Source organism: Mus musculus, chromosome 18 (genome assembly GCF_000001635.26).
Source record: "Mus musculus strain C57BL/6J chromosome 18, GRCm38.p6 C57BL/6J".
In the NCBI taxonomy this organism is placed as follows: domain Eukaryota; kingdom Metazoa; phylum Chordata; class Mammalia; order Rodentia; family Muridae; genus Mus; species Mus musculus.
In genome coordinates, this window is record NC_000084.6 from 80,321,560 (window position 1) to 80,347,273 (window position 25,714).

General features: G+C 48.9%; 1 protein-coding gene across 3 annotated transcripts in view, besides 1 other annotated feature; it reads right to left on the reverse strand.

Moving 5' to 3' along the window:
- The window catches only part of Kcng2 (potassium voltage-gated channel, subfamily G, member 2), a 69,711-nt gene that overhangs the window by 27,016 nt on the left and 16,981 nt on the right, over positions 1 to 25,714 (reverse strand). For 2 of the 3 annotated variants that reach the window (XM_006526467.4, XM_017317904.2), the window contains exon 2: positions 914 to 1,611. In XM_006526467.4, the coding sequence (XP_006526530.1) occupies positions 914 to 1,576 (663 nt within the window). In that variant the 5' untranslated portion in view covers positions 1,577 to 1,611. Of the gene's footprint in view, positions 1 to 913; positions 1,612 to 18,881; positions 19,038 to 25,714 lie in introns of all 3 variants that reach the window. The other variant, NM_001190373.1, reaches the window with a different exon arrangement.
- Positions 8,560 to 10,802: an enhancer, noted in NCBI's record as "VISTA enhancer mm152". NCBI's record gives its function as "enhancer in: heart[4/4]" and the evidence as "EXISTENCE:transgenic organism evidence [ECO:0001131][PMID:17130149]".

The following is a 25,714-nucleotide window of genomic DNA, read 5'->3' on the forward strand; positions in this document are numbered from 1 at the left end:
CATCCCCAAACACAGACCCAGTCAGCTACATACTATCTTTTCCCAATTGTTTCCAGAACTTTCCATGATGGTACTGTGAACAGATGCATTTAAGTTGGTTTGTTTTGTTTTCTCTCCTCTTGCCTGATGCAAGAACTGGCTAGCCACAAATAACAAATCTGTTTCCATTTCCTGCCCTGGCGCTGGCATTCTAGGATTGGTGGACAAGACAGAAAAAGAGGACAAGAAACTGGTCGTTCAACAAGATCGGAGTCCTCATTTCTCCACAAAGGCCTTCTAACCCTGGGATATCCAAATTTGGCCATTACAATTCTGCAGAGCAGTCATTCTCAGCCTTTCTAATGCTGAGACCCTTTAATACATTTCCTCATGTTCTGGTGACCCCCCCTCCCTAAAATTATTTTCGTTGCTACTTCATAACTGTAATTTTGCTACTGTTATGCATAATAACGTGAATATTTGATATACAACCCTCGTGAAAGGGTGGTTTGGACCCCAGGTTGAGAACTGCCAGTCTACACCCTTCAGATACTGGATACTTTTAAAGTTCTGCCTTGTCTAGATTTTGTAGGTCCCACTTGCTGAGCTGTTGAAGATACAGAGAGGGCGCCAGAAGAAAAGCTGTGCATCCTTGTCCTGGAATGTAACGAAGTCTGAAGGTGTAGGCATCAACTCAGTGGACCCTCACTCCTGACCACTCAGCTAGCATAGAAAAGGGGTGTGGAGCCTGGAGCTCTAGCCACTGCAGGGGCGTAGTGGACAACTCTGACTAGTAATCTGCATGCGCCCTCGGAATCTCTACATCCCACCTAGGTGCCCGATGTGGCCTTTTGGCCACACCTCCCTGATGCTGGCTCCCCCACCCCACCCCCTATGTCCCGCCGCAGGCCCTGCAGGCTGCGCCCACGCTCACCCGTTCCTCTTCTGCGCGGACGTCCGGCATGGTGCTCAGGCACAGGCCGACGGCTGTGACGGCCACGAAGGCCACGGAGACGTAGGCGAAGAGCCTGCCCGCCAGCCCGGAGTGCGGGTTCTCCACCACGTCGCGCAGGCGCTGTCGGCCTCGCTCCAGCCGCCCGCTGCCCAGGGCTCGGCCGGGGCTGGTCGGCGGCCCTCGGGCGGGCTGCGCGGCGCTGGCCTCGGCGGCCTCCTCCTCGCGGCGGCGCAGGCGGCGCAGGCAGCAGCGCTCCAGCCGCGCCTCGTCGATGCCCCAGTAGGCCAGCTCGTCGCGGAAGGCCAGGGCGCACGGGCCGCGCAGCAGCCTTAGCTTGCCGGCGCGCAGCAGCGCCACGATGGCGCGGAAAGCGCACGGGCTGCGGTCGAAGAAGAACTCGTCGCGGCTCACGTCGTAGTCGTCACACACGCGCAGCAGCTCGTCGTGGCCGCGGCAGGCTCGCAGGCGCTCGAGGCGCGCCAGGGGACAGCGGGCCAGCGCGGCCCAGGCCAGACGCACCCTGCAGCCCCCGACGTTGATAATGACGTGGCGCGCCCGGGCCCCGCGGCCGCCACGGCCCCGTCGGCCTGCGCTGCCAGGCTCCGCGTCGGGGGCCTCCGGGTGCCCCAGGAGCCGGGCCATGGCCCCATATGCTAGCCGCGATCAGGAGACTGGGCCTGCAAAAGGAATCGCAGTGTTAGGACTGCGGCCTGCCGTCGGATAAGGCCGCCTAACCAAAGATCTGGATTCTGGGGGCCAGGAACTTCCTATCCCAGCTGCACCTCTAACTCTGGCACACTTGAAGGCTCCGCCGTGTCCATATTTGGGATCCCCCCCCCCCAGCCCACAACTTTCCAGAGGACCCTGGAAGGTAGATACACTATCTTAACTTATCTTCATCTCCTAGAAGTCAGGACCACTCAGGCAAGGAAGGGTCGTGGGCAGAAACAGTTTAAAGAACCCTAGACTCAAGAAGGGTTTGTGCCACATATCTGTCAGGATAAGGCTTTTTACAAACCCATATGTCTGGTTTATATGTCAGTATTTAAAAAGAGCTCAGTTATCAACCCTCCAACGAAGTCGTAGAGGAAAATAAAGGTGAGGAGAGGTAAATTAGAAACAGACTTACAAAATTCTGTGTGGCCACTGCTCTAGACTGGATTAAAAGGAACCAATTATAAAGAAACATTTAAAGCCAAATGAGAAACACTGAGCACAACGTAGGAAGTAAAGAAAATGTAAAGAAAGATATGATAATTGTATATGAGAAACCAGGGCAGTTTTTCTTAGAGGTCCCGCCTGCATCTTCACAGATGAGAGGGGTCCGGGACTCCGGTGCTCGCGGAGGAAACTGCCTGCATCTCACAGATATTTGCACCGCACCAGGCCTTTTTATGCTTCATGCATCTTTGACATCTCCATGATGGCCGAGGTCTGCTCTGCTCAGAACAAAGCTCCCAGGTAATTTTGCTGCACAGCTGGAGTTGAGAATCACCAATCAAGGAAGATGGAAACCCACAGTGCCCGATTTTTCAGCCAGCCTTGGTTTCTAAGTCAGAGGAACTGTTTGGTACCCATAGAAATTATTCAGATGCTCTGGGAGCTTTCTAGGTTTCTATGCCAACTGTTTGGCATACACATTTTTTTTCTCCACTGGGCTCACTTGTCCTAGAGTATTCTCTATAAAAAAAAATGGGGGGGGGGCCTATTACTGACATTAAAGACTTTGACTGCAAGGAGACTTCTGCTGTTTTTCCAGAGGACTCCCCTCTCCCTCCAATCTACTGTTTGCAGTGCTCCTTTGCTTCCTGGAACGGAAGAGGTTCAGCAGAGGCACTCAGAGCTATGGTAACAGTAACAAGAGCATGGCTGATGGGCAAGTTCCAGTTGGTCCAGGTTAGACCAACCAGCCAGAGAGAACACCTTGGTTGATTACTGTTGAGGGACATCTCCCTCCCACCCCCAGTATTGTTATAGTGACAGACAGACAGGCAAATGGTAACTGTCAGCACACCTGCTAGGAAAGAATTTCCTCAGCTCTAACCACAGCATCCTATGTGAAAATACTTTTCAGGATAAAGCGCTCTGCAATCCTTCCTTGAGGTAATGAAACACGGGTAAGAAGCTTCAGAGCTAGCTCTTGTGGCCATGAGGACCTTAAGAGAAAGCAACTGGGGCTGGAGAGATGGCTTAGAGGTTAAGAGCACTGTCTGCTCTTCCAGAGGTCCTGAGTTCAATTCCCAGCAACCACATGGTGGCTCAAAACCATCTGTGATGCCGTCTAGTGCCCTCTTCTGGCTTGCAGGCATAAATGCAGGCAGGGCACTGTATATATAATGAATAAATCTGAGAGAGAGGGGGGAGAGAGAGAGAGAGAGAGAGAGAGCCTGAATCTTAGTAACAGTGACCTTTTGTAGCAACTGGATTTTCTCTGTGTCTTCTCTATACCAGTGCAGGGAAGTCACCCCCTATCTACCCTGATCCCAGCTCAGAGAAGCCACCCCACATCTACCTCCGTTCGATGCTCAGGGGGTCTCATCTTGTCCATGTCCTGCACCTAGTTCAGAGATCTCACTCTGTCCACCCCATGCTTCCAACCCAATGGTGTCCTTGAAAAACACCGCCTGCACTACCGACACCAGCACTTTCACCGGAAGAACACACCGCACCAGGGCTCGCCCTTCCCTAAAGCTCCCGCCAACCTCCAAGAAGACGGACCCAAAGGCTTTGCTGTTATCTCCCATACCAGGAACCTGCTTGGAGCCAAGGCAGCCAGCTTAAGACTGTCTGTCAAAGCATTCATTGGAGGATGTAGCTGTTGTTGCCTGAGGCAATGGATGGCAGTTGGCTGGAGAAGCGCTTCAGAGGGCAGGAGGTGCTTGGGGGGGGGGGTAAGGAACTGGAACATGCTTTGGGATTGGGGGGTGCAGGCTGGGCTGTGTGTTAATTCAGTAAATATCCAAGAAGCCTCCAAGGCTGTCCCCAGCTGACCTTCAGGTCTAAAGGCAGGTGAGCAGAAGCGCTATCTAGGCTGCCTGGCTGAGGGCTGGCAAGGCCCCAGCTCACACAGCTCATCTGCAAAGACTGGGTTTGCTTTTCTTTCTGTGACTCTAATGGAGCAGAGCCATTATGGCCACATAAGGATGGGCACACAGCCTTTACAAAGTTTACAAAATTGATCCTTTAAACCGTGAGTTGTGCCTATGAGCTGTGCAAACAAACACCAGTAAGTACGACCATTCACTGGTTGGGGGGGGGCACTCTGATTTCCATAACTGTTGCTTATGCTGTTTAAAATGTCCGGTTTCAACAACAAGAATTACGAAGAATATGAAGTATGAGAAAGAATAGCCTACACGCGGGAAAAGAACAACGAAAACGAACTGTCCCTAAGGGAGCCTGTACATCAGCTTCACCAGAAAAAGACTAAATAAACTAAATGGAATACGTTCAAGGAATATCCTGAGGTAATGATGCATAGCTGTAACCCCAGCACTTGGGAAACTGAGGCAAAGAGGATAGTCATGAGTTTGAGGCTAGCCCGGGCTACAGAGTAAGTTCCAGGTTGCAATGAGAGATCCTGTCTCAAACACAAAAAACGAACAAACAAAAAAGCTAAAGGAAGCCAGCCATTTCCGAAGGCTGACCTAAACGATTATGAGAATGTCTCTGTAAGAAGTATCGATGAGACAGAAGTCATAAAAAGGAAGCAAGAGGATACTGGAGTTGAACAGTGTGGGTCACAAGATGAACATTTGCACGACTGAGAAGGCCTCAGAGGCACGGGATGAAAGCAAGCCTCACGAAAGGGCCCCCTTTAGGCATAGACAGGAATCCCAAAATCTGAGAGTCAGCTCTCTTATAGGATGCGGCCCTTGAGAGATTACTCATGATCCATGATGGCCACCTCGTGTACATGCAGGCAGTACTAAGTGGCATGCTGGGACACGTAAAAAAAGCCAAGAGAAGAACACACGGAACTGAGGAGGAAATAGCGGTGGTGAGGAGAGAGGAGACATCGGGGGCCAGATAATGGGAGGCAGACTTGATGAAGACATATTATGTGTGTGTATGAAATTCCCAAACAATAAAAATATCCCCATGTTTGATGGAATCCCTCAATCTATGCATTAAGAAACTCCAAGCCAGATAAATTCAGAGAGCCATACTGGCATGGCTCACATTAACTGTCTATGGAAGGCTTTGAGAGTGTTTTGAAAGCAGAGGGAGAGGCCACTGTTAAGCATCCGAGGGAGCCTCGTTAGGGCAAACGTTAGGCCAGTTTCCCACCAGATGCCTGTGGCCAGCAGGTGGAGGGATGGCCCTCGCCACACAGAGAGATGCCACTTAGTTTAGTTACAATCAAACCAGAGGAGTTGTGGAGATAGCTCAATGTACAAGTATGCTGTGATAGTCACCAATGACTGGCAATGTGTTTTAAAACACTGACTTGCATACTTTATAGTGATTAAAAAATCAAGTATAATTCTACATGGTTTTGTTTCAATGGGCAAGCATTCTGACTGAGGAGGTCTGGGTGAGATACAGGACTGTTCATACACTTTGCCACATAAAATTGAGGAACCAAACTCAGTCCCCAGCCGGTCCCCAGCACCCCAACATCCATGTAAAAAGGCAGGTACAGAGATGAGTGCTTTTAATCTCAGGTCTGAGAAGACAGAGACAGATTGATCTTCAGGGCTCTCTACAGCCAGCCCAGATAAACTGGCAAGACCTAGGTCTCAGGAAGAGACCTCATCTCAAAAAATATGATGGATGGCTCCTGAAACATGACACCTGAGGTTGACCTCAGCTTCCACACATATGTGCACATGCATAAAACACATATGTACACACCAAACAGACGGTAAAACCAATGTCAGCCAAGATGTGGAAACACAAGAACCTCACACATGGTAGGAGACACTGAAGAGCACCGCCCCACAGAAGAGTCAGCAGTGCCCCCCCCCCAAGATCAGGAAGAGTTGGGGCTGGAGAGGTGGCTCAGTGGTTAAGAGCACTGGCTGCTCTTCCAGAGGTCCTGAGTTCAATTCCCAGCAACCATGTAATGGCCCAGGACTATCTGTGATGAGATCTGATGCCCTCTTCTGGGGTGTCTGAAGATAGCTATAGTGTGCTCGTGTACATAAAATAAATAAATCTTAAAAAGATAATAATCAGATAGAGTCACCTTACCACACAACGCATGCTTTACGCTTACGTAAGTACCTGAGAGAAATGAAAACATACAGCCAAACTAAGATGTATATGAACATGCTTATACAGTGTTGTTTAAAATAGCCAAAGGACGAATCCAACCAAGTGGCCAGTGAGGAACCAGAGCCCGGTACATTCTGGAGACAAAAGCCATGAGGTATGACTGCCACATGAACAGAACTTGAGCATGGTATGCCAGATGTAAAAGACTTTGTAGAAAAGGTCACATAGTATGAATCCACTGATGTGAAATGCCCACGGTAACTTCATCCAGAGACATAAAGTTAGTGGCCATCAAGTGGAAAAGAGGCAATGATACATAAGCATTTAATAGGTGCCGAATTCCCCTGGTATGATAAAGATGTCCTGAAACTATACGGGGGTGGCAGCTCTACAACACCGTTAATGGATTTTTTTAAGAACCCGCTGAACTGTATACTTTAATCAAAATGGTAAGTGAAATGCTGTGTGATTTTATCTCAGTGGAAAAATTTCTGAGCGGGTGGGTCCCGGTGAAACCCAGTACTGCCCACGGGAACAGTGGATAAGCCCTGACAACCACTGCCTTTAGTGTTCAACACTAGGGCCTCCCTTGGTGCTCATAGTTTGTTTCCCTAAACAGTGCCCAGCAAAACAAACTTTTCACTGAGACAACCTAGGAATTGCAAACACACATGCCCAAGTGGGTGTTCAGCATTTGGTTCTGTGGGGCCAGGTGTGAGTCGCCTGACGCATCACAGGAAATGTGACAAGCAGAGGAAAGACACTGAGAGAAGGCTGACGACACGCGGTTCACACCCTATGATGCTTCCTCTTCTTGATTGTCAACTTGACAGGATGTAGAACCATGCCGGAGTCACGGCACTAGGTGTACCTGCGTGGGAGATTCCAGAGGAGTTTCACTGAGGTGGGAACACCCACCCTGAAAGTGGGAGCACCATTCCATGAGTAAGCATCTCAGATTGGTTAAAAAGGAGAGCACCAAGCAACCAGAATTCATCTCTCTCTGCTTCCTGACTGTGGATGTCATGCATGGCGGTTTGAATGAGAACGGTCCCCACAGGCTTATGGGTTGGAATGCTTGGTCACCAGGGAGTGGCACTACTTGGAAGGATTAGGAGGTGTGGCCTTGTTGGAGGAAGCATGTCACTGGGGTGGGCTTTGAGATTTTAAAGATCCCAGCATCTCTCTCTTCTTGCTGCCTTCAGATCTGATGTAGAAGTCCCAGCTACTTCTCCACCACCATGTCTACCTGCCATGCTTCTATCATGACGACATTGGGCTAAACTTCCGAAACTGTGAGCCAGCCCCATTTAAATGCTTTCTGTTATAAGAGTTGCTTATGGTCATGGTGTCTTTTCATAGCAATAGAACACCGACCAAGGCATCGTATGACCAAGATCCTCACATTCCTACCAGGACAAGCTGTGCCCTCTAACTGTGAGCCGAACCAAATCCCTTCTCTATTAAGCTGCCTTTGTCATATGCTTTGTCACAGAAGAAGAAAGAAAGGGAGGGAGGGAGGGAGGGAGGGAGGGAGGAAGGAAGGGAGGAAATGTCCATGCTTGCCAGTAAGTTCCATGTGCCAATGAGGAATCGAGAAGCATCTGAACATGAGAAATCATTTAGTGTGACTGTGTGGGGGAGGGGAACTTCCAAGAGTCGCCAGGAGTGAGTGTGTTGCAACCCCCAAGAACTCAGTCCTTGGGACACTCAAAGCCAACACCAAGCTCCTGCCCCAGGATGTATTCATTTTTATCTCCCTGTACCAGACACGAGACACCAAGAATCTCACACTACACTTCGAGGATGGTGTGCCAGAGAAGTAGGACATAGCCAGGGGGCTCCCCAGAGCAAGGCAGTGGCCCACAACATTGAGGAATCTGGACAGGTTGGGGCTGGGCGGTCTGATGGACTCAACAGCCATCTGCTGTGGAGTCTCAGGCCACAGGGGTCCAGTTGGAGGCAGAACTTATTAACGAACAGAAAGATGAGTGGAGAGGAGGAAGGACAACTGTCCTGATCGGTCTGGCAAGGGCAACATCAGGATCTGAACCCACTACTCTGGTTTGTATACAGTCCTGCCACCTGCCGTGTCTTTGGGGACCTGATTTGTCTTAGGTTGTAGATAAGGCTCTCTGAAGGCACCACACCCATGTACCGAATGCCCTGGCAAATGTGTGTCAGCATCTCACCCTGTGAGCTAACGAAGCCATTCCAGGGCTGTTGAGCCTTCCTGACAGATCTTATGGGACCTGAGTTTGCAAAACCCTGTGGAGTATATGCTCTACCTGTCCAAGTCAGAGCCAAGTCCAAGTTTCTACCTGAGAAAGGGAGGGGACACCTGGTCTCTTCCATGGGGCATCACATCTCCAGAGAGGCCCTGCCTCTGCCTGCCTTCTGTTCCCTGTCTTCTTCTGCTGTGGCAGGATGGCCTGGCTCCTTCTGTCACCGAAGGCAAGTCCAAATGTTCATACGGAAGGATGAGTAATAAGTGTAACTGGGTAATCGCTGAGGAACTTCTGCTGGGATGAGTTTTCTTCCCCCAGAATCTTCATCTTAACACACGAACAGTAATTATATGTTGTAAGTGTTTTTAAGACAACTTCCTTTTGAATTGAGATTGTGAAGTTGAAAGCCCTCAAAGCTCTCGGGGATCTTGCCCACCCTTTGTAAAGAACAGAGCAGACAGCTCACAGATGCTGCCATCATAGAGGGAACCTGACAGCTCTGTAGGAAAAAAAAAAAACCAGAAAGGCAACTCCACTCAACACCCAGCCAAGGCAAAGAGGCCTCCGGGTGGATAAGAACCATTCAGTGCCCTCCATCAGTGCAAAACCAGACACTTAGAAACCGGAAGGCATTGCGTCAACACAGAACCACAGGGCAAACTCCATCAGGGACATGGTTGGAATATAAAAGGCAGGTTATTAGCTCCTCATAGCATGAAGGGAAGAGTTAAAGAGCGACTTTTGCAGCCACAGGAGTGACAAAAGGGACATTTAAAGGAAAATCGATCCATAAAGAAGGGTATGTGATCTCCCTGGTTCAAGTTTAAAAAGAAAACAAGAACAACAACAACAACAACAACAAAAATGAGGTGGTAAGTCTCAGAACCCAGGCGAACCGCGTGAAGCTGGACTTCTATCTGTGAAACTCAAAGCTATTAGGCGACTTTGAGCAGAAGGTTGCTGGGAGTGGTGATGTCCTTGAGCTATAATGGAGTATCGTTAGTTAGAGATAGCTCCATGACTCTGCCCCAGGATGCTTGGCTAGGTCAGGAGTCATGGTGGGCACTATTGTGTTTAGAAGCCAGGAACGGAAAGAGGTGTCAGTAGGATGGAAACCAGCTTGGCAACATTCAACCCTGTTCTGCCCTACGTGGTATCCAGGAAGGGGTTCCCAAGTCATAAACAATATGAGCCCTACAGGGAGAAGGTGGAGCCTGCAGTGCTGGGAACAGAAAAGACCCTATCCTGAGACAGCGAGTCCTGGCCGCTCTCTCCTCTCTGGCGGGAAGCCACGGGCTTCTGTTCATGCTCCTGTCACCGTGTCAAGAGTCCAGCTCTGGCTTTCTTTAGTGTCACCCCTGGCTTGAGGACAGCAGATGTGATAACTATCCATGAATATCAGTAATTATGTGAGGAATGCAGCTGTCACTTGTATGGCAAAAAAAAAAAACCAACCAGGAGGAACCAGGGACAATGAAGGTCACTAAACCCTGGAAGGAGTGGCCCCGACCCTCTCAAGGACAACAGATTGGATGTAAACTTCTCCCAGGCATGTGTGGTCTGATCCCTGGTGTGGGCCCGTTAGAGGCAACTTCTCCTTTGGTTTGCTGGGATCTAAATCTGCAGTGAACACATCCTGACAGCCCTGGGCTTTTTGGATGGGTTCGATAACACAGACATAAAGCAAAGATCAAGTTGGATACAGAATGTTTTGGAGGGAGCGGCTTATTCCAGCACCAGCATCTCCCAGCTCTGCTGGAGATTAATGGCACATTATCAGAAGTATCACTGCTGACATTATCATCTCCCTGGGGCACAGCACTTATGAAAACAGAGAACGCTTGCTTGAAAGGAGGCCATTGGGAGGGAACAATGTTCGTTGGTGGTAATTAAACATTACTTATGTGTACCATCGTGACTTTGAGTCCCCACAATGCTAGCTTTAACCCGAGGTGTCTCAGGACGCTTGAAAATCCAGTTAGAGGTAAGAAAAGTCTGAGCTCCCCACCTGTTGGCCTCATGACCTTGTAAAAGTGACATCATAGAGTGACTAAAAAACAGCATAGATGTTCTTCCACCCACAGGGGCTGCAGATGGGCTCATTATAAACTGACAGTTGAAAGTCTATTTAGTACCAAGCAACACAGGCGAGACAGCTCAGCCCCACCCTTCTCAGTGTGCTTGGAGACCGGCCATAGTGGGGCAAATTCATCTAACACAAAGGCGGTTTTATCAGAAAATGTTGATCACTCCAGCTGATTTCCTGGGTCCTGGGCGGAGAGTGAAGAATGGTTGTAAGCGTCACTCTGAACAGTTAACTAACACTCCATCAGTCTCCACCAAGAGCTTGTGGTGTTCAGGCCACTACAGATCTGAAGTGTCTGAAGTCAAACCATCACCACTGGGGCTATAATCCTGCCTGTCTTAGGAGGTGTGGTTTTGACTGTCAACTGGTTGGTTTAGGAAGCACTCCAGTGTGTGTCAGCAAGGCTTTGTTAGGGACAATTAGATCACAAAGGTCAATGGATTAATTCCCGATGGATTTACGATATGGGTGACATTATCAGAAAGCAGGACTGACCTGGAAGAAGTATCCCTGGGAAACTGTCCTTGGGAGCTGCTGTATCTTGTCATTGTCCCTTCCTCTCTGTCACACACACACACACACACACACACACACACACACACACACTGCATTAAAAGTCTTGGGCTGCTACTCAGGCTTCTAGACCAGTATCTAACTGGAGTCGTGTGAGATTTGTCCCCAAGGTCACATGCTTTATGATTTTGGGAGCAGGGCTGGAGTAGAGACAGCTCTATCCATGCCTCAGTGGACTGACAGTGCCCTGTCCAGAGTTCTCTGGAATTCCTCTAAGCACTCTCTCTTCTGGCTTGGAACAAAACTCAGAGTGGTGCTGATGAGATGGCTGTCAGTGAGGTGCCAGCAGCCCAAGGGTGAGGACCCAATGTTACAGCCCCAGAATAAACCAAAAGAGCCAGGAGACATCAGATCCCTGGAATTCACTGAAGCCCAGTCTAGTCAAACTGAGGAGCTTCTGATTCAGTGAGAGGCCCTGGCTCAGAGAGAGAGAGAGACAGACAGACAGACAGACAGAGAGACGGACAGGGGAGAGATGGACAGACAGACAGACAGATGGAGAGATGGACAGACAGACAGAGAGACAGACAGAGGAGAGACGGACAGACAGACAGATGGAGAGATGGACAGACAGACAGAGAGACAGACAGGGGAGAGATGGACAGACAGACAGACAGGGGAGAGACAGACAGACAGACAGAGAGAGAGAGAGAGAGCCTGGTCCTGGCATGAGCTTTTGAAACCTTGACACCAGCTCCCACATGTTCCAGTCCTTCTCAAACAGTTCCACTAACTGGGGAACAAGCTTTCAAACATATGAGCCTATGGGGTCATTCTCAAACCACCATACCATACATGCCATACACATGCCTCTGCCTCTCTCTCTGTCTCTCTCTCCCTCTCTCTCTCTCCCTTTCTCTGTCACTCTCTGTCTCTCTGTCTCTCTCTGTCTCTCCCTCTCTCTGTCGCTCTGTCTGTCTCTCTGTCTCTCTGTCTCTCTGTCTCTCTGTCTCTGTCTCTGTCTCTCTCTCTCTCTCTCACACACACACACACACACATACACTCACACACCCCACTATCACCACCACCAAAACTCCAAGGGAAAAGGTAATGCACAGACAAAGGCTTTAAGCGTAACCACACTGAAGAACAGAGCAGCTAATCGTGAAGTGTGTTACAAGACCCTCTCACTGTGAAGCCCAAAGGAGAAGCAGAAAAGCAACGTTAAGCTCTAGCTCTTATCCAGGCAGAAAAAGTCAAAACTGGGGGTTTAATGAAGAAGAGAAATGAGAAGCTGGGTCTGAAAAAGAAAAGGCCACAGATCCAGCAGGGACCGACCCACTGTGAAGAAACACAATGATGACTCTGCTCCTAGAGGGAAAAAGAGAAAGAAAGAGACATCGCAAAACAGAAACACACAGCCCAAAAATTGATTGCAGAAGCAGGAACCCAGAGGATGTGGTGAGACATTAGATGAGGCAGGAGGATCACTCCAGCCCAGGAGTTCAAGACTATTGTGTAGCACAGTCCCCATGCACTTCAGAAAAGAACAAAGAAATAGGAACCCTGAATGTATCTACAACCACGGAAAAAATGGAAGCAGTAATTAAATATCTACTTTCCCTCTAAAACCATCAAGCAACTTTATTGAGAGTTCTACCACATAGAGAAGGATTAGAATAAATCAACCTTGTACGAACTGACATTGCCTTTGATCAGGGAGAGATGACAGTGGGCTTGCAGAGATGGGGGAGGGTGAATTATCCTTTATTTCCACGTGTCTGTGAGTGCATGCATATGTGAGTCCATAGATGTATGCAGGAGACTAGATAGGAGGTGGTGGTTAGGGGCATCAAAGCTGTCACAAGGATGTGCTTGTAGAGTTTAGACAGGGTGGGTGTGCCCAGGGACTCAACCTCCGACACACAGCACAGACTGACACTCCACTCAAAACACCCAACATAGACGATGGTTTTCAAAATATCTGAACATAGACCCAGGAGCTCAGGAAAGGACCTTAGAAGAAAGGTACCCTGGAGCATGAGGGGTCCAGGAAGAGGCACCAGCATCTTTGGCAGACTGGAGTGACAGTTGTGTTGTGAGGACTACCAAAAGAAGGAGGATGGAGAAGATGGGGAGGATGGAGAGGATGGGGAGGATGGGGAAGATGGGGAGGATGGAGAGGATGGAGGATGGGGAGGATGGAGGATGGGGAGGATGGAGGATGGGGAGGATGGGGACGATGGGGAAGATGGGGAGGATGGAGAGGATGGAGGATGGGGAGGATGGAGGATGGGGAGGATGGAGGATGGGGAGGATGGGGACGATGGGGAAGATGGGGAGGATGGAGAGGATGGAGGATGGGGAGGATGGAGGATGGGGAGGATGGAGGATGGGGAGGATGGAGGATGGGGAGGATGGAGGATGGGGAGGATGGTGGATGGGGAGGATGGAGGATGGAGGATGGGGAGGATGGAGGATGGGGAGGATGGAGGATGGGGAGGATGGAGAGGATGGAGGATGGGGAGGATGGAGAATGGGGAGGATGGAGGATGGAGGATGGAGGATGGAGGATGGAGGATGGGGAGGATGGAGGATGGGGAGGATGGAGGATGGGGAGGATGGAGGATGGGGAGGATGGAGGATGGGGAGCATGGGGAGCATGGGGAGGATTTGAGGCACATACGTCATGACCAGAGCAGGGAAGAATCAGAGGCAAGTGTTCCCTTTGTACTAAAGAGTTCCACTCCTTGTTTGCTAAAGATAGCCCAATGCCCTCTCAACGCCATTCATGTGGGACCCACTGCTAGCCCTGCTTCCCAGGAGATGCATGGAGACTTCCATAGACATTTGTGTTGGCCACTATAGAAGGGATTCTCAAACCAAGTGGTGGTCAAAGAATCTGGTCCACACCGGTCACTCCCAGAGTGGAGACAAACAGCATCCAACAGAGTGTCACGGTGCCAAGGGCTAGAACACACTCAGTCTCATCAAGTGAACAACCTTGAAAATAGCCATACCAGGAGTGACTGACCCCGGGCCAGGTTCAGATGTCAGAGGACCCAACACATCAAGCTGCAGCACCCCAAAGGGGGGGGGGCTCTGACCATAACTTTCCTCTGAGCTTAAGCTTCATCATTTAAGGATTTAAAGACTTTTTCCTGCCAAGATGTTATTAGGGTAAACCCAGATAAACAAAGCTCTGTGTGTGTGTGTGTGTGTGTGTGTGTGTGTGTGTGTGCACGCGCGTGCGCTTTGTGTGAGTCTATGGTGAGGCCAGAGGTCAACCTCCAGTGTCATTTTCCAGGTACTGTTCCCTTTGTTTCTTGAGGCAGGGTTTCTCACTTGGCCTGGAGAGAACAAGCAGGGTGTGCTAGCTGGCCAGTGAGCCCCAGAGGTGTGCTTGTCTCTGCCTTCACAGCTCTGGGATGATAAGAATGTGACATTATGGATGGCTTTTTATATGGGTTCTGGGAGATTGAAGTCAGGTCTTCACGCTTGTGTGGCAAGCACTCTGGTGACCGGAGTAGCTTTCCAGTCTCATACAAAGCTTCTGATGGGTGGTTCCCCATCTGTGTGGCTCTGGTATTATCATAAATCTGGCTCAAGGAGAATGGTAACATCTGTCGATTCTCAGGGAGACATTCCCGGCTCTTCTGTTGGGCTTGTCAGTCTTTACAGGCGGAGAGGAGCTCTGAGAGGATAGGCTCTCACAAGTGTGCAGGCCATGTGTGACCTCAGCAAGACTCATTTTCCCTTAATCAACTCCTGAGTGACTGCAGCTGATAGATGTTTAAAATTAAAACGTGTCTGACTATGACAACCAGGAGGCACTGCTTAACCCTTGCCTGACTCATGAGTCCAGGCTGGTCTTGAACTTGAAACTATCTTCTTGCTTCAGCCCATCCAGGGCAGATGTTATAGGTGTGTGTCGCTGCGCCTGACTTTAAAGTAAACAGTTTTAAGTAAAATATGACACAGGAGATGGAATGAGGAGGCGGATGTTAATGGCATCCCTACAACTTTTTCCTGATTGTTAAACTCATATGTGAGTTCGGTCATTTTATTTTGAAACGGGTTTGTTTTCGGTGTCAAAGGGACGCAATTACCAAGCGTTAATTATCAGACACATGCAAGAGTGTGTAATGAGCCAGACTGAAAACTTGCTAATTAGATCCATTTTTTAAGCCATGATGTTGACAGAGAAATTGACAAGTGCTTTTCACTTAATGATTCATGAGACGCAATCTCCGAATCTATAGATGTACGAGAGCCCGGTGATGAATGACTCTTATGCACAAGGCGAGGTGCAAGCAAGGCTACCATGATTGCCCTGGAGACTTTGAAAACTGTGCTTGTGTTGAGATCCCCGCAGTCTCATGCATAGCCATATCACATATATCACAGCCATATCACATATATCACATATATCACAGAGTTCTGCTGTCCCTCATCCCAACCCTATGGCAGATACCTCCTGACAACCGCTCTCTGTAGCAGGACACCACAGGGCACAGCTCAACTGATGTACAGCAGCCAGCATACCAGCATGCCATACTCCTATCACATACACCTTCTACCCCTGATGTCACCAGCCAGGCCGTTCTCTACCCTACCGTCAAGCCACTCTGGGATGCTGAGAAAACAGACTCAGGAGTCTGATTATGTCGAGGGTTGCTTATCACTCCGCACGGCTTCCTGGAGACAACATGGCCCTCTGTGCGCCTGGCACCTTTCTCACACCAAATGGCAGGGTGAACTATAGTTTGTTCAACCATTCAGAAGCTGGACAGCAGTTTGCTTATTTCCAGGATTTTGCGATTGTGAACGAGGCTGCTATAAACATCTCTGCATGTTCCCCCCACCCCCGCTCCGCTCTGGGAAGAATAGAAGTTTTAAATTTGACCAAAGTCTAATTTATCTTTTTTTTCTTCCCCTCTCTCCCTCTAGATTGGCTGACTGTTGCAAGTTTATTTCTGAAAAAGATTGCCAAAGTGTCTTCCAGAGTAGCTGGGCCATTTTGCATCACCAGCACTGTGGGCAAGCTAAGCTGGGTCCTTGGCGCTGCCAGCGCTGACTATCACCGCCGATTTGTGTTGCTGTAGCTGAAGAGCACACTCAAGTTGCTCTGTCGGCTTCACTGCCTCTCATCTGGGTTCTCCGACCACCACCGAGCCCATCGATGGAGAATCCCACTTAATTTCTTGTATTTCTCCGTTCTAAAGTGTTCAGTTAGTTTTTATTCACTCTGTCTGTTCCATTGCAGAGACTCAACTCGCTCCCATCCCCGCCACATTTCCGGTTGTTCGCAGGGGCACCTTCGTAATAGTGGCCTGCATCTCTGTCCAGTAATTCCAGTGCCTGGTCATCTTGACCGTGTATCTCCTGACCGTCCTTCCTTATTCCCTTTGAGATCGTTCCGATTCTTCGTACTGTGGCAGAGTGTCCTAATGGAATCTGGACACTGTCCCGTGTTGTCAGACTCTCCACTGTGGCTAAGTCCTGCTGATTCCAGGCTGCAAGGCATTGGACAGCAGCCCGTGACTGGCAGGTGGGTGGAGCCCAGGTTTCCCACGTGGCCTCTACCTACACGTGACTCAGGGCAGGAGATTCCCATAGGTACCCATGCCTGGCAGGGTGGGGATCCTGTGATGCTTCTCATGCGAAACCCGATTTCCCAGCCCCTGAAATGCATGGGGGGGGGTGCATCTTCTTGTTCTTTAGTAGGGTAGACACACAGGCTTCCTGTCCACGCTGACTCCAGCCTGACACAATGTTGGGGTACCCCGTCACACACGTAGAGGCCTCTGGTCCTCTCTCTACTCATTCACACAACCCACTAACTTCCTCAGCTGTGACTATCACTGAGACCAACATCTGAGGGAAAGTTTGCTTCTTTTAGACTATTGTGGCCAAACAAATTTGGGTTTTTGTTCTGTAACTCACACTTTCTGATTTCTCACTTCCCAAACACAGTACTAACAGCGTGGGTGTTGAAAGAAAAACAACAATTAGAATCTCAATGAAAATTCCCAGCAACGGTAACACAGTCAACAAATGGCAGTGAAGGGACTCAGGTTAGATGGTGTGACATCTTTAACGACTGACTTGAGGAATGCTGAGATACACAGCAGAGGAAATGATAGAGCATCCTTCCGTCATAGCCAGAGTTTAGGGCAATTATGCTCCATCCTGTCCCCCAAGTCTGGGGGCTGTGCTAACCGAGGCATTAAAGTAGGGGACCCAGAGCACCCTACCAAAGCACCTTTGCATCAGCCTGAAGATGTGGCAACTTAAGGAGACAAAGTATGAGCGGTGCGGAGCAAGGCTTCAGGGAAGATGCTACCCTCATCCTCCCTTGAATGGTTCTACACTGTGTGTAGAAGAGGACTCTACAGTCCATGGATGGGGGACCAGGGATGAGTGGGAAGAAGTCAGGTGAACAGAGCCCAGTACTGAGCAGAGTGTGGTGTGCAGGGAGAGATTCAGGAAGTAGACTCAAGTGGGCTTGCTTGAGAGGAGCTAATGGACAAGGCTGCCTGCCCAGTGCCTCCCTAGCCTTCTTCCTGGATGTGAGGTTACTATTCTTCCAGCAGCATCTGGAGGTGACCCTAGCATGTGTCTCCCTGCAGGGGGAAGATGGAAGCTTCCAGCTCCAGACTTCAAGAAGCAGCGCCCGGCTCTCACAAGTGAACCGCCTGCCCCCACAAGGCAGGCAGGGAAGAGTGAAGCAGGTCGAGGAGGCCTCGAGATCTCTGAAGGACCGTGGTACCCTCCTACACACACCCATAATGCCGGCTTTTAATCTACGAAGCAGTATGATCTCCAAAAACAGCTCCCTCGTGCTAGCTTCCCCAGCCCATAACCAGGCATAGCGCCCCCAGAACACTACGGGGGATCCACAGCTGAATCTTCATCCTTGGCTTCTTCTTCCCCCACACTCTATCTTCTGCCTGACTGTAATGTGATCTGCCATCTAATGTTGCCTTGGGGGCTCTACATGGTAGACCGCTGCCTCTACCAGGCAACAAGCCCCTACTCAACAGTCATACTCCTGACCCTGGATCTCGCTCTCCAAGTGGGGGGCTCATCCTAGCTGCCCCTTTTCATCTGGTGCCACCTCATGAGGTCTCTGTCAATGCCTCTCCAACCCCTGAAAGGATATGACAAATTCTGATCTTAGTAAGACCTTGGAGAAGCCAGGAACTTGCCTGTTCCTCACAGCAGGTAGGTAGCCGCTCACTGCTTTGGATTCCTCCCTCTTAGGGCTTTGGGGGCCCACGGAGTTACTCGGAGCTGCACCAGCTCCTGGTTAAGGGCCGTTTCAGGGACATTTATATCTACCCTGACAGCATTTAACTGAATCATTGTGGTTTGTGCTCCTACCCCACAACATCCTCACTGTGCAAATGAGTCTCTCTGCACAGAGTTCTGACAAGACAAATGAAAACGGAACAGCTTTTCCGAACTGGCTCATCTTCCTTAGCGTTCTGTCCTCCATTAACAAATCAGACAGATACTCGTCGGGAACATCGCACCAGAGAAGACAAGAATCATCTCCTTAAGCTCAGACCCAAAGCCCAGTCCTCCTTATCCTTCTTGTTTCAAGAGAAGCAGACAGCTCTGTGCCCCTGCTCCGGATCCCACCCATCCACAGAGAGAGACACACCCTGCTTCTCTTCCCTTCTCAACATAGAAACAGGGTCTCCACCCACCACTGTTACAATGGCTTCTCATGCCAGGCTCACAGGCCTCATGGGCTGTGCAACTAAAGGTCCTAACCAAACAGAAACCTCTCTGCTCCATTCTCTGTTCGTTCCACGTGTTCTGTTCCTCCGTGCCCTTCCTTTTGAAGGTTGCCCTTCATCCCTAGGATCCCCCACAGACTCACAGGCCCTACCTTGCTGCTCCCTGAACCTTCAGTTGGTCCTCCGTTGAGCTTGGTTGGTTCCCTGACTTAGAAAATTGCTCTGTTCAGCCCAGCTGCTGTGGCCACAACAGGATAAAAAGGAGACAGGATGTTTGTTCTCGGCTGTTTCCAAGACTTTTCACTTTCCTGGAAGGATGCAACACACTCTCTCAGTACAATCTGGGTTTCCAGCAAACTGTAACAAAGCAGTCCCTGTCATCGTTCCCCTAACGCCAGGAGTTTTTATTAAGTTGTTGGGGCAGTGACACCCTACATGATAGATTGGAGTTCATCAGGAGCACCAGCCGCAGTCTCTTCTGCCTTTCACCAGCCACAACAGCCCTTCCCTATGAAACAACAAATTATGTGACAGTGGGGTCGTAGTGAGTGTCAACACAAGGCCAGACCTGAAACTTCACAATTATGTTTCAGAAACAGTCTATAGATAGCTATACTACTCTGAGCATGCCTGATTTTGTCTATTTCAGAAATATAAACTTATCCAACCCTAACACACAGGAACTAATAACTACCAAAAAAAAAAAAAAAAAAAAAACTGACCAAACATGAAGATGCTCAGGATGGTTTTAATATGAAATGTTCCTCTAAACTCATATGCTGAAAGCTTTGTCTCCAATGCCCAAGTACATAGGGGTACATACACACACACACACACACACACACACACAATGTATGCACATGGATCCAAAGACACATACACACACAGATACATGAATGTGCAGACCCAAGAACACACACAAACATAACACACAGATATACAGGCACACACAGACACAAACGTTCACAAGGCACACACACACATGTTCACACAGACACGTGCAAACCTACATGCACACAGAGACAGATAAACACATGGGTATATATGCACACACAGATATGTACACAGACAGATGGAAAGTGTGCATGCATAATGCATGTGCAAACAAATGCATTTCCACGTGTACTTAGGCATTTCTGCATGCCTATATGCCTACAGATTTTAAGAATATTGTGCTCCAAAATAGCTGTAAGTGCTAATTCTGTACAAGCATATAGGAAGAGGAGTATAATTAGTGTATTTGTATGTAAATGTACTGTTAAGACCATTTTCTTCCTCAGAAGTGGTTATTTACGTCAGCATTTTTGCTGTGGAGCCCAGAGAAAAGGGACTGAGGTCCAGCCCACGGAGCTATCCGGGAGCTGCAGGCAGGTGGAGATAACGCCGTGTCTTTCCTCCTACCACACTGCCGATTTTGAGAGTCCTTCTCTGGACCTTAGATACCATTCCTCCTTTCATGAACAAAAGTCCCAAGAATCCCGGGCCCCTCCCAAGCTTTCACATCTGAGAGTCATGGCCATCAGCTACCAAGTGCTGCCCTCCTGCTCCACTAAGGGTTGGACTGAAACCCTCTCTAGGCTAAGGCAACTGTCTACCTGGGCATTGTTCGACCTCGATGTCAAACATCGAGCAGGCAGTCTAGAGGTAGAGATGCTATCAGTGATGGGGAATCCTCCTAGCTGCTTAGGGAAAGGTTCCTGCTCCTACCTGTTCATGGGGTGAAGAGTCACTACAGTGCCATGCCCTATACCAGAAAGGTACTCAGATGCGTGGGCAAGGTGTGCAGAGGGGGCACTGGGAGCAAGTGTGGCCACATACTACAATTCAAGGTGGATGCACTCCAAGGGTCAGAGGTCAAACAGATCCACTGAGGATTTAGTGACTCCATTGAGGGTCGGGGTGGACACAGGTCCATTAAGAGCTATGGATGAATTTAGAACCATTGTGAGACAGATACAGACACAGATCAACTGAAGTCTGGGGTGAACACAGATCCACCTAGGGCTAGGGGTGGGTGTAGATCCACTGAGGGTCATGGTTGAACCCAGATGCACAGGGGATCATGGGTAAACACAGATCCACTGAGAGTCAAGGTTGGATACAGATCCACTGAGAGTCAATGTTGGACACAGGTCCACTGAGGGTCAAGGTTGGACACAGGTCTACTGAGGATCAGGTTGGATACAGATCCACTGAGGATCAAGGTTGGATGCAGATCTACTGAGGATCAGGTTGGATACAGATCCACTGAGGATCAAGGTTGGATGCAGATCCACTGAGGATCAAGGTTGGACGCAGGTCCACTGAGAGTCAAGGTTGGACACAGGTCCACTGAGAGTCAAGGTTGGACACAGGTCTACTGAGAATCAAGATTGGACACAGATCCTAAGGAGCAAGATTAGGCAAGATCCATCAAGGATTAAAAGTGAATATAGATCCACTGAGGGCCAGCCATCATAGGTCAGGGTAGAACAGAGCCATCGAGGGTTGGGGGTGGACAGACCGAAGCTCGGGGTGATCTGAACTGGCTACAGAAGCTCACAAGCTCCAGATCTGCTTCAGAAGTCTCTGCTGTAGTCAGCAACCTGCCTCTGGAGAGAGGGTGGGATTTCACCATCCAAGGACAGTGCCTGGCACCCACAGGTTAAGCCAGCTTCCTCAGAAACAGCAGAAAGACATCAAGTGATGCATGGGAAGTGACCAGAAACCAGACACATGTCAGACAATTACATTTCCCTTTTTATGTTTTGTCTATTGTTTTTATGGATATGGGAATATAAGGTGTTTCTGTGGATGTGTGCATATGTGCTTTGCAGGTGTGTGTGTGTGTGTGTATGTTCTTTGCCGGTGAACATGCCTTTGGTGGTCAGGGGCTGGCGTCAGCATCAGGTGATTTCTTTTATTGTTGTCCAGTTTACTTATAAACTTTAAAAAATATTTATTTTATCTTATGTATGTTAGTATTTTCCCAGTGTGTGTGTGTGTGTGTGTGCGTGAACTACATTCGTGCCTGGTGCATATGGAAATCAGAAGAGGGTATTGGGTACTGGTTTGACAGATGGTTTCTGCCCACCTTGTTGGTGCTGGATACTGAAGCCAGGTCCTCTGCAAGAGCAGCAAGTGCTTGTCACTGCTGAGCCGTCTCTCCAGCTCCCCTGGCTGCCATTGTACTTTTTGAGTCAGGGTCTCTCACTGAGCCAGACACTCATCGATTCGACTAGGTTGGCTAGCGGACGAGCTCCAGAGAGACATTGCTCTGTCATGCTGGGACTGCAGGTGTGTGCTGCTGTGACCGGCTTTACATGGATTCTAGGATCTGATCTCAGCTCCTTGTGCTCATATGACCAACACTCTGTCAACTGAGACATCCTTCTGGCCCCTACATTCTACTCTTTAATTATTATGGTTTTTGTATTTACTTTATTTATATGTACACTGTCGCTGTCTTCAGACACACCAGAAGAGAACATCGGATCCCATTACAGATGGTTGCTGGGAATTGAACTCAGGACCTCTGGAAGAGCAGTCAGTGCTCATAACCACCGAACCATCTCTCCAGCCCAATTATTATGGTTTTTAAACTGGTGATTTCTTGTCCAATTTTACCAAATAAATGACTAATCACCTCAGATCTTTCACTACGTGCAAGGCACACAGTTAGACTCTGGGATGTCTGCTGCTGCTGCACTGTGAAGGTCACAATGTGTCACTGAGAGCACCTGTGTATTCGGGCCAATGCTGGCCTCTCAAAGCCCTGTCAGCCTGGTTTCTGGGTGACACTCTTTGGGTGTCATGCACAGTCCCCAGGCCTGGAGCTGCCAACCTTTTCCTTAGAGCACAGTGACCTCAGAGCTAAAGGGATGCCATCCCACAGTGGGCTCCCAGTGCTGGGCCAGTTGGCATGAGTCTAACTGGGGGGTGAACACGGACATTTTCAGCTTCCCTCACTTCACCTTATGCTCAGTAAACCCTTCTTGGTTTGGCACCAATGTTTATGCATTTTCCAATGGTGACACACACCCCTTCCTTTTGCTCCTGCACCCCAAGACCACAGGCAGCCCCTCGACTGGACTCTTCCTAGCAATAGTTGAGGCAAGTTCAGGGGACAAGCCTGTGAAGTTGTAATGGACTCACAAACCCACTCCTGCCTTCAGGACTGTGTATTTTCTGCAGTCTTCCCATTGTCCTAACAAAAACAGTGTCCTGAAAGAGCGTTTGGAAGACAGAATGGTCTCAGGGTGCCATAAACAGCAGAGAGGACCCAAAAGACATCAGTAGTGCACAGATCTGGCGTGACAATTCAGGCAACTTTCACATCTTCCTTAGTCTTTCTCTGTTGCATTTTTTCTCTTTAAGATTGTTTTTGAACAAAGGATACAGGTAATTTTAGTAACTAGAAAAAGGAATGAAAGCATTCCAATTTTAGGAGAGAAAATACCATCTTACAGCATTTTTTATAGGAGAGTGTGGTCCCATGAAATGATAATGTGCCGTTTTCCTGCATCCTAACTCTGAAGGACATCCTGCGTATGAGGCCTATGAAGAGCTGGAAGTGAGCAGACTCAGGTTTCCTCAGGATTTCTGTGGCCCAGGACCTGTTCCCTTTGCCTACAGTCTGGGCAACAAAGATGTTATTCATTTAGCAAGTGTAGAACCCCAGGACAGAGAACAGCCAGTGGCACAGGGTGGGCAGGGAGTAGCATGGCTACCTTTATGTGCAGACAAAACTATACATGAGTGCAGACCTCAAGAATCCAGGGACATGCCTCGAATGAACAAAAGAATTTATCAAAACAGCTGGCCATAAAACCAACAAATGGAGGGCAGCCTGCTTAAAATAGCAACAATAACAAAAAAATAGAAGAATAAGTTTCACAAGACATGTGTGCAATTTTTACAAGAAAAGTTGACAGTACTCTGGAAACACAGAAGCAGACTTGAACTGGACTAGGGGTATGGCTCAGTGGTCAAGCACTAGCTTAGCGTATGGAAGGCCCAGGGTTCCATCCACAGTATCAGGACAGTTAGCTTGAACACATGGGGCACAATCCTCTGTTCTTGGACAAGACAGCTTAACATTGTGATGCCTACCTGTCCCCACAGTGCTGTGTATGTCTGTGGTGTGTGTGTGTGTATGTGTTTGTATGTGTGTGTGTGGTGTGTGTGTATGTGTGTGTGTTTGTATGTGTATGTATGTTTGTATGTGTGCTCATGTATGTTTGTGTGTATTTGTGTGTGGTGTATATGTATGTATGTTTGTGTGTGTTTGTGTGTGTTGCGTGTATGTGTGTGTTTGTGTGTGTGCTCATGTATGTTTGTGTGTGTGTTTGTGTGTTTCTGTGTGGTATATATGTATGTATGTTTGTGTGTGTTAATGTATGTTTGTGTGTGTATGTGTGTTTGTGTGTGTATGTGTGTATGTATGTATGTTTATGTGTGTGTGGTGTGTCTTTGTGTGTGTGTATGTATGTGTGTGTGTTCATGTGTTCGTGTGTGTGTGTGTGTGTATGTGTGTGTTCATGTGTGTTTGTGTGTGTGTGTGTGTGTTGATTAATGTTTGTGCACTCATGGCAGATAAAGAGAAGTCCATCACTTCTCCACCGTATTCTCTTGAGACAGGGCCTCTCTCACTGAACCTGGATCTATCTCTCCATTTTCACCTTGACTTGTCAATGAGCAAACCCCAGCAGTTCTCCTGTCTCCACGTCCCCAGCTCTGGGATTTCAGACATACATGAGCATGCCCAGCTTTTGACTGGGTGCTGTTGGTCCAAACTCAGCATCACCCACTGAGCCAACTCCCCAGCCCATGGGACTTTCCTTTTGGCATTAATTTATAAATTAAATCCAGTCCCCTACCCCCTAAGACAAAATATGCTAATTTTGGATGACAACACCTTAATCATAAAGTATGGGCACTGAAGGAGCTTGAGGAGAAACGTGAACACGGAATTCTTGGTAAGCGAGTGACAAAGACAAAAACGCACAGAGAAAGAGGGAGAAACCAGAGCAGGAAGTCAGAGGATAAAAATGGCCCTCCAGGGTTTCAGGAAGATGTCTGTGCTCACCCGTAGTTAGACACATGCCAACAGGCACCGCATCAGGAGCCCCCTGTCACTATGGGATGGCATCCCTTTAGCTGTGAGGTCACTCTGTGCCCAGTGTCCTGTAGGAAGTCTAGAAGTCTTCAGCCTCTCCAACTCTAGGATTTCATTCCAAAGAAACTTAAAATGCACAGGCAGGGCTCTACACTGCAGAGTGGTTCTGGCTGGCGAATGATTGGAAAGTACCAATCCTGGCAGAGAAAAGACCCTGGATAAACATGTGCTTCCACAGGAGCACACTGCTTCTGTAGAAGGAGGGTCTGGCCTTCCTGGAACAGAGGTCAGGAAATATTGCTAAGGGAGATGTCTCAGTGCAAAGACATACTGGGTGGGCCAGGGCCGTGACACCACACAGGTAGGAGGGAACTTCAAAAAGGACCCAAAAGGCATCTGTCTCTGCATCCAGAGCTCCGATACCATTCCCCATCCCACAGACAGAACCACATATATATGAACACACAGGGATACAGAAAGACAGAACTCAGTAAGGCAAATGGAAGGTCTCAGGAAGTGAGAGCAGAACACCACTCAAATTACCCGAAGACGGCCATTCGAACAGTGGCCATGGAGACTAAGGTCTGTGGGTAAAAGGCTTCAGCTAGTCACAATGCCTCACAGCTCAGAACAATAATTTGTTAAAGTGTCAAGATCACAAAGACCCAGACAGATCTGGGGATCCATTGCAGAAGGCGGGACAGGCAGTGGTGGAGTGATATCTAATTCTACTGAGAGTCACCAGTGATGGAGGACACTGGCTTAGAAAAAAGTGCGCACATTCCCCAGTTGTTCTGCGAGTCCAAAAATAGCTCAGATAAAAGTGTTTAAAACCCTAACTTTTCCTGCTTAAACCCTGGGGTCCTGGAAAGAAAAGCACTCTGAGTC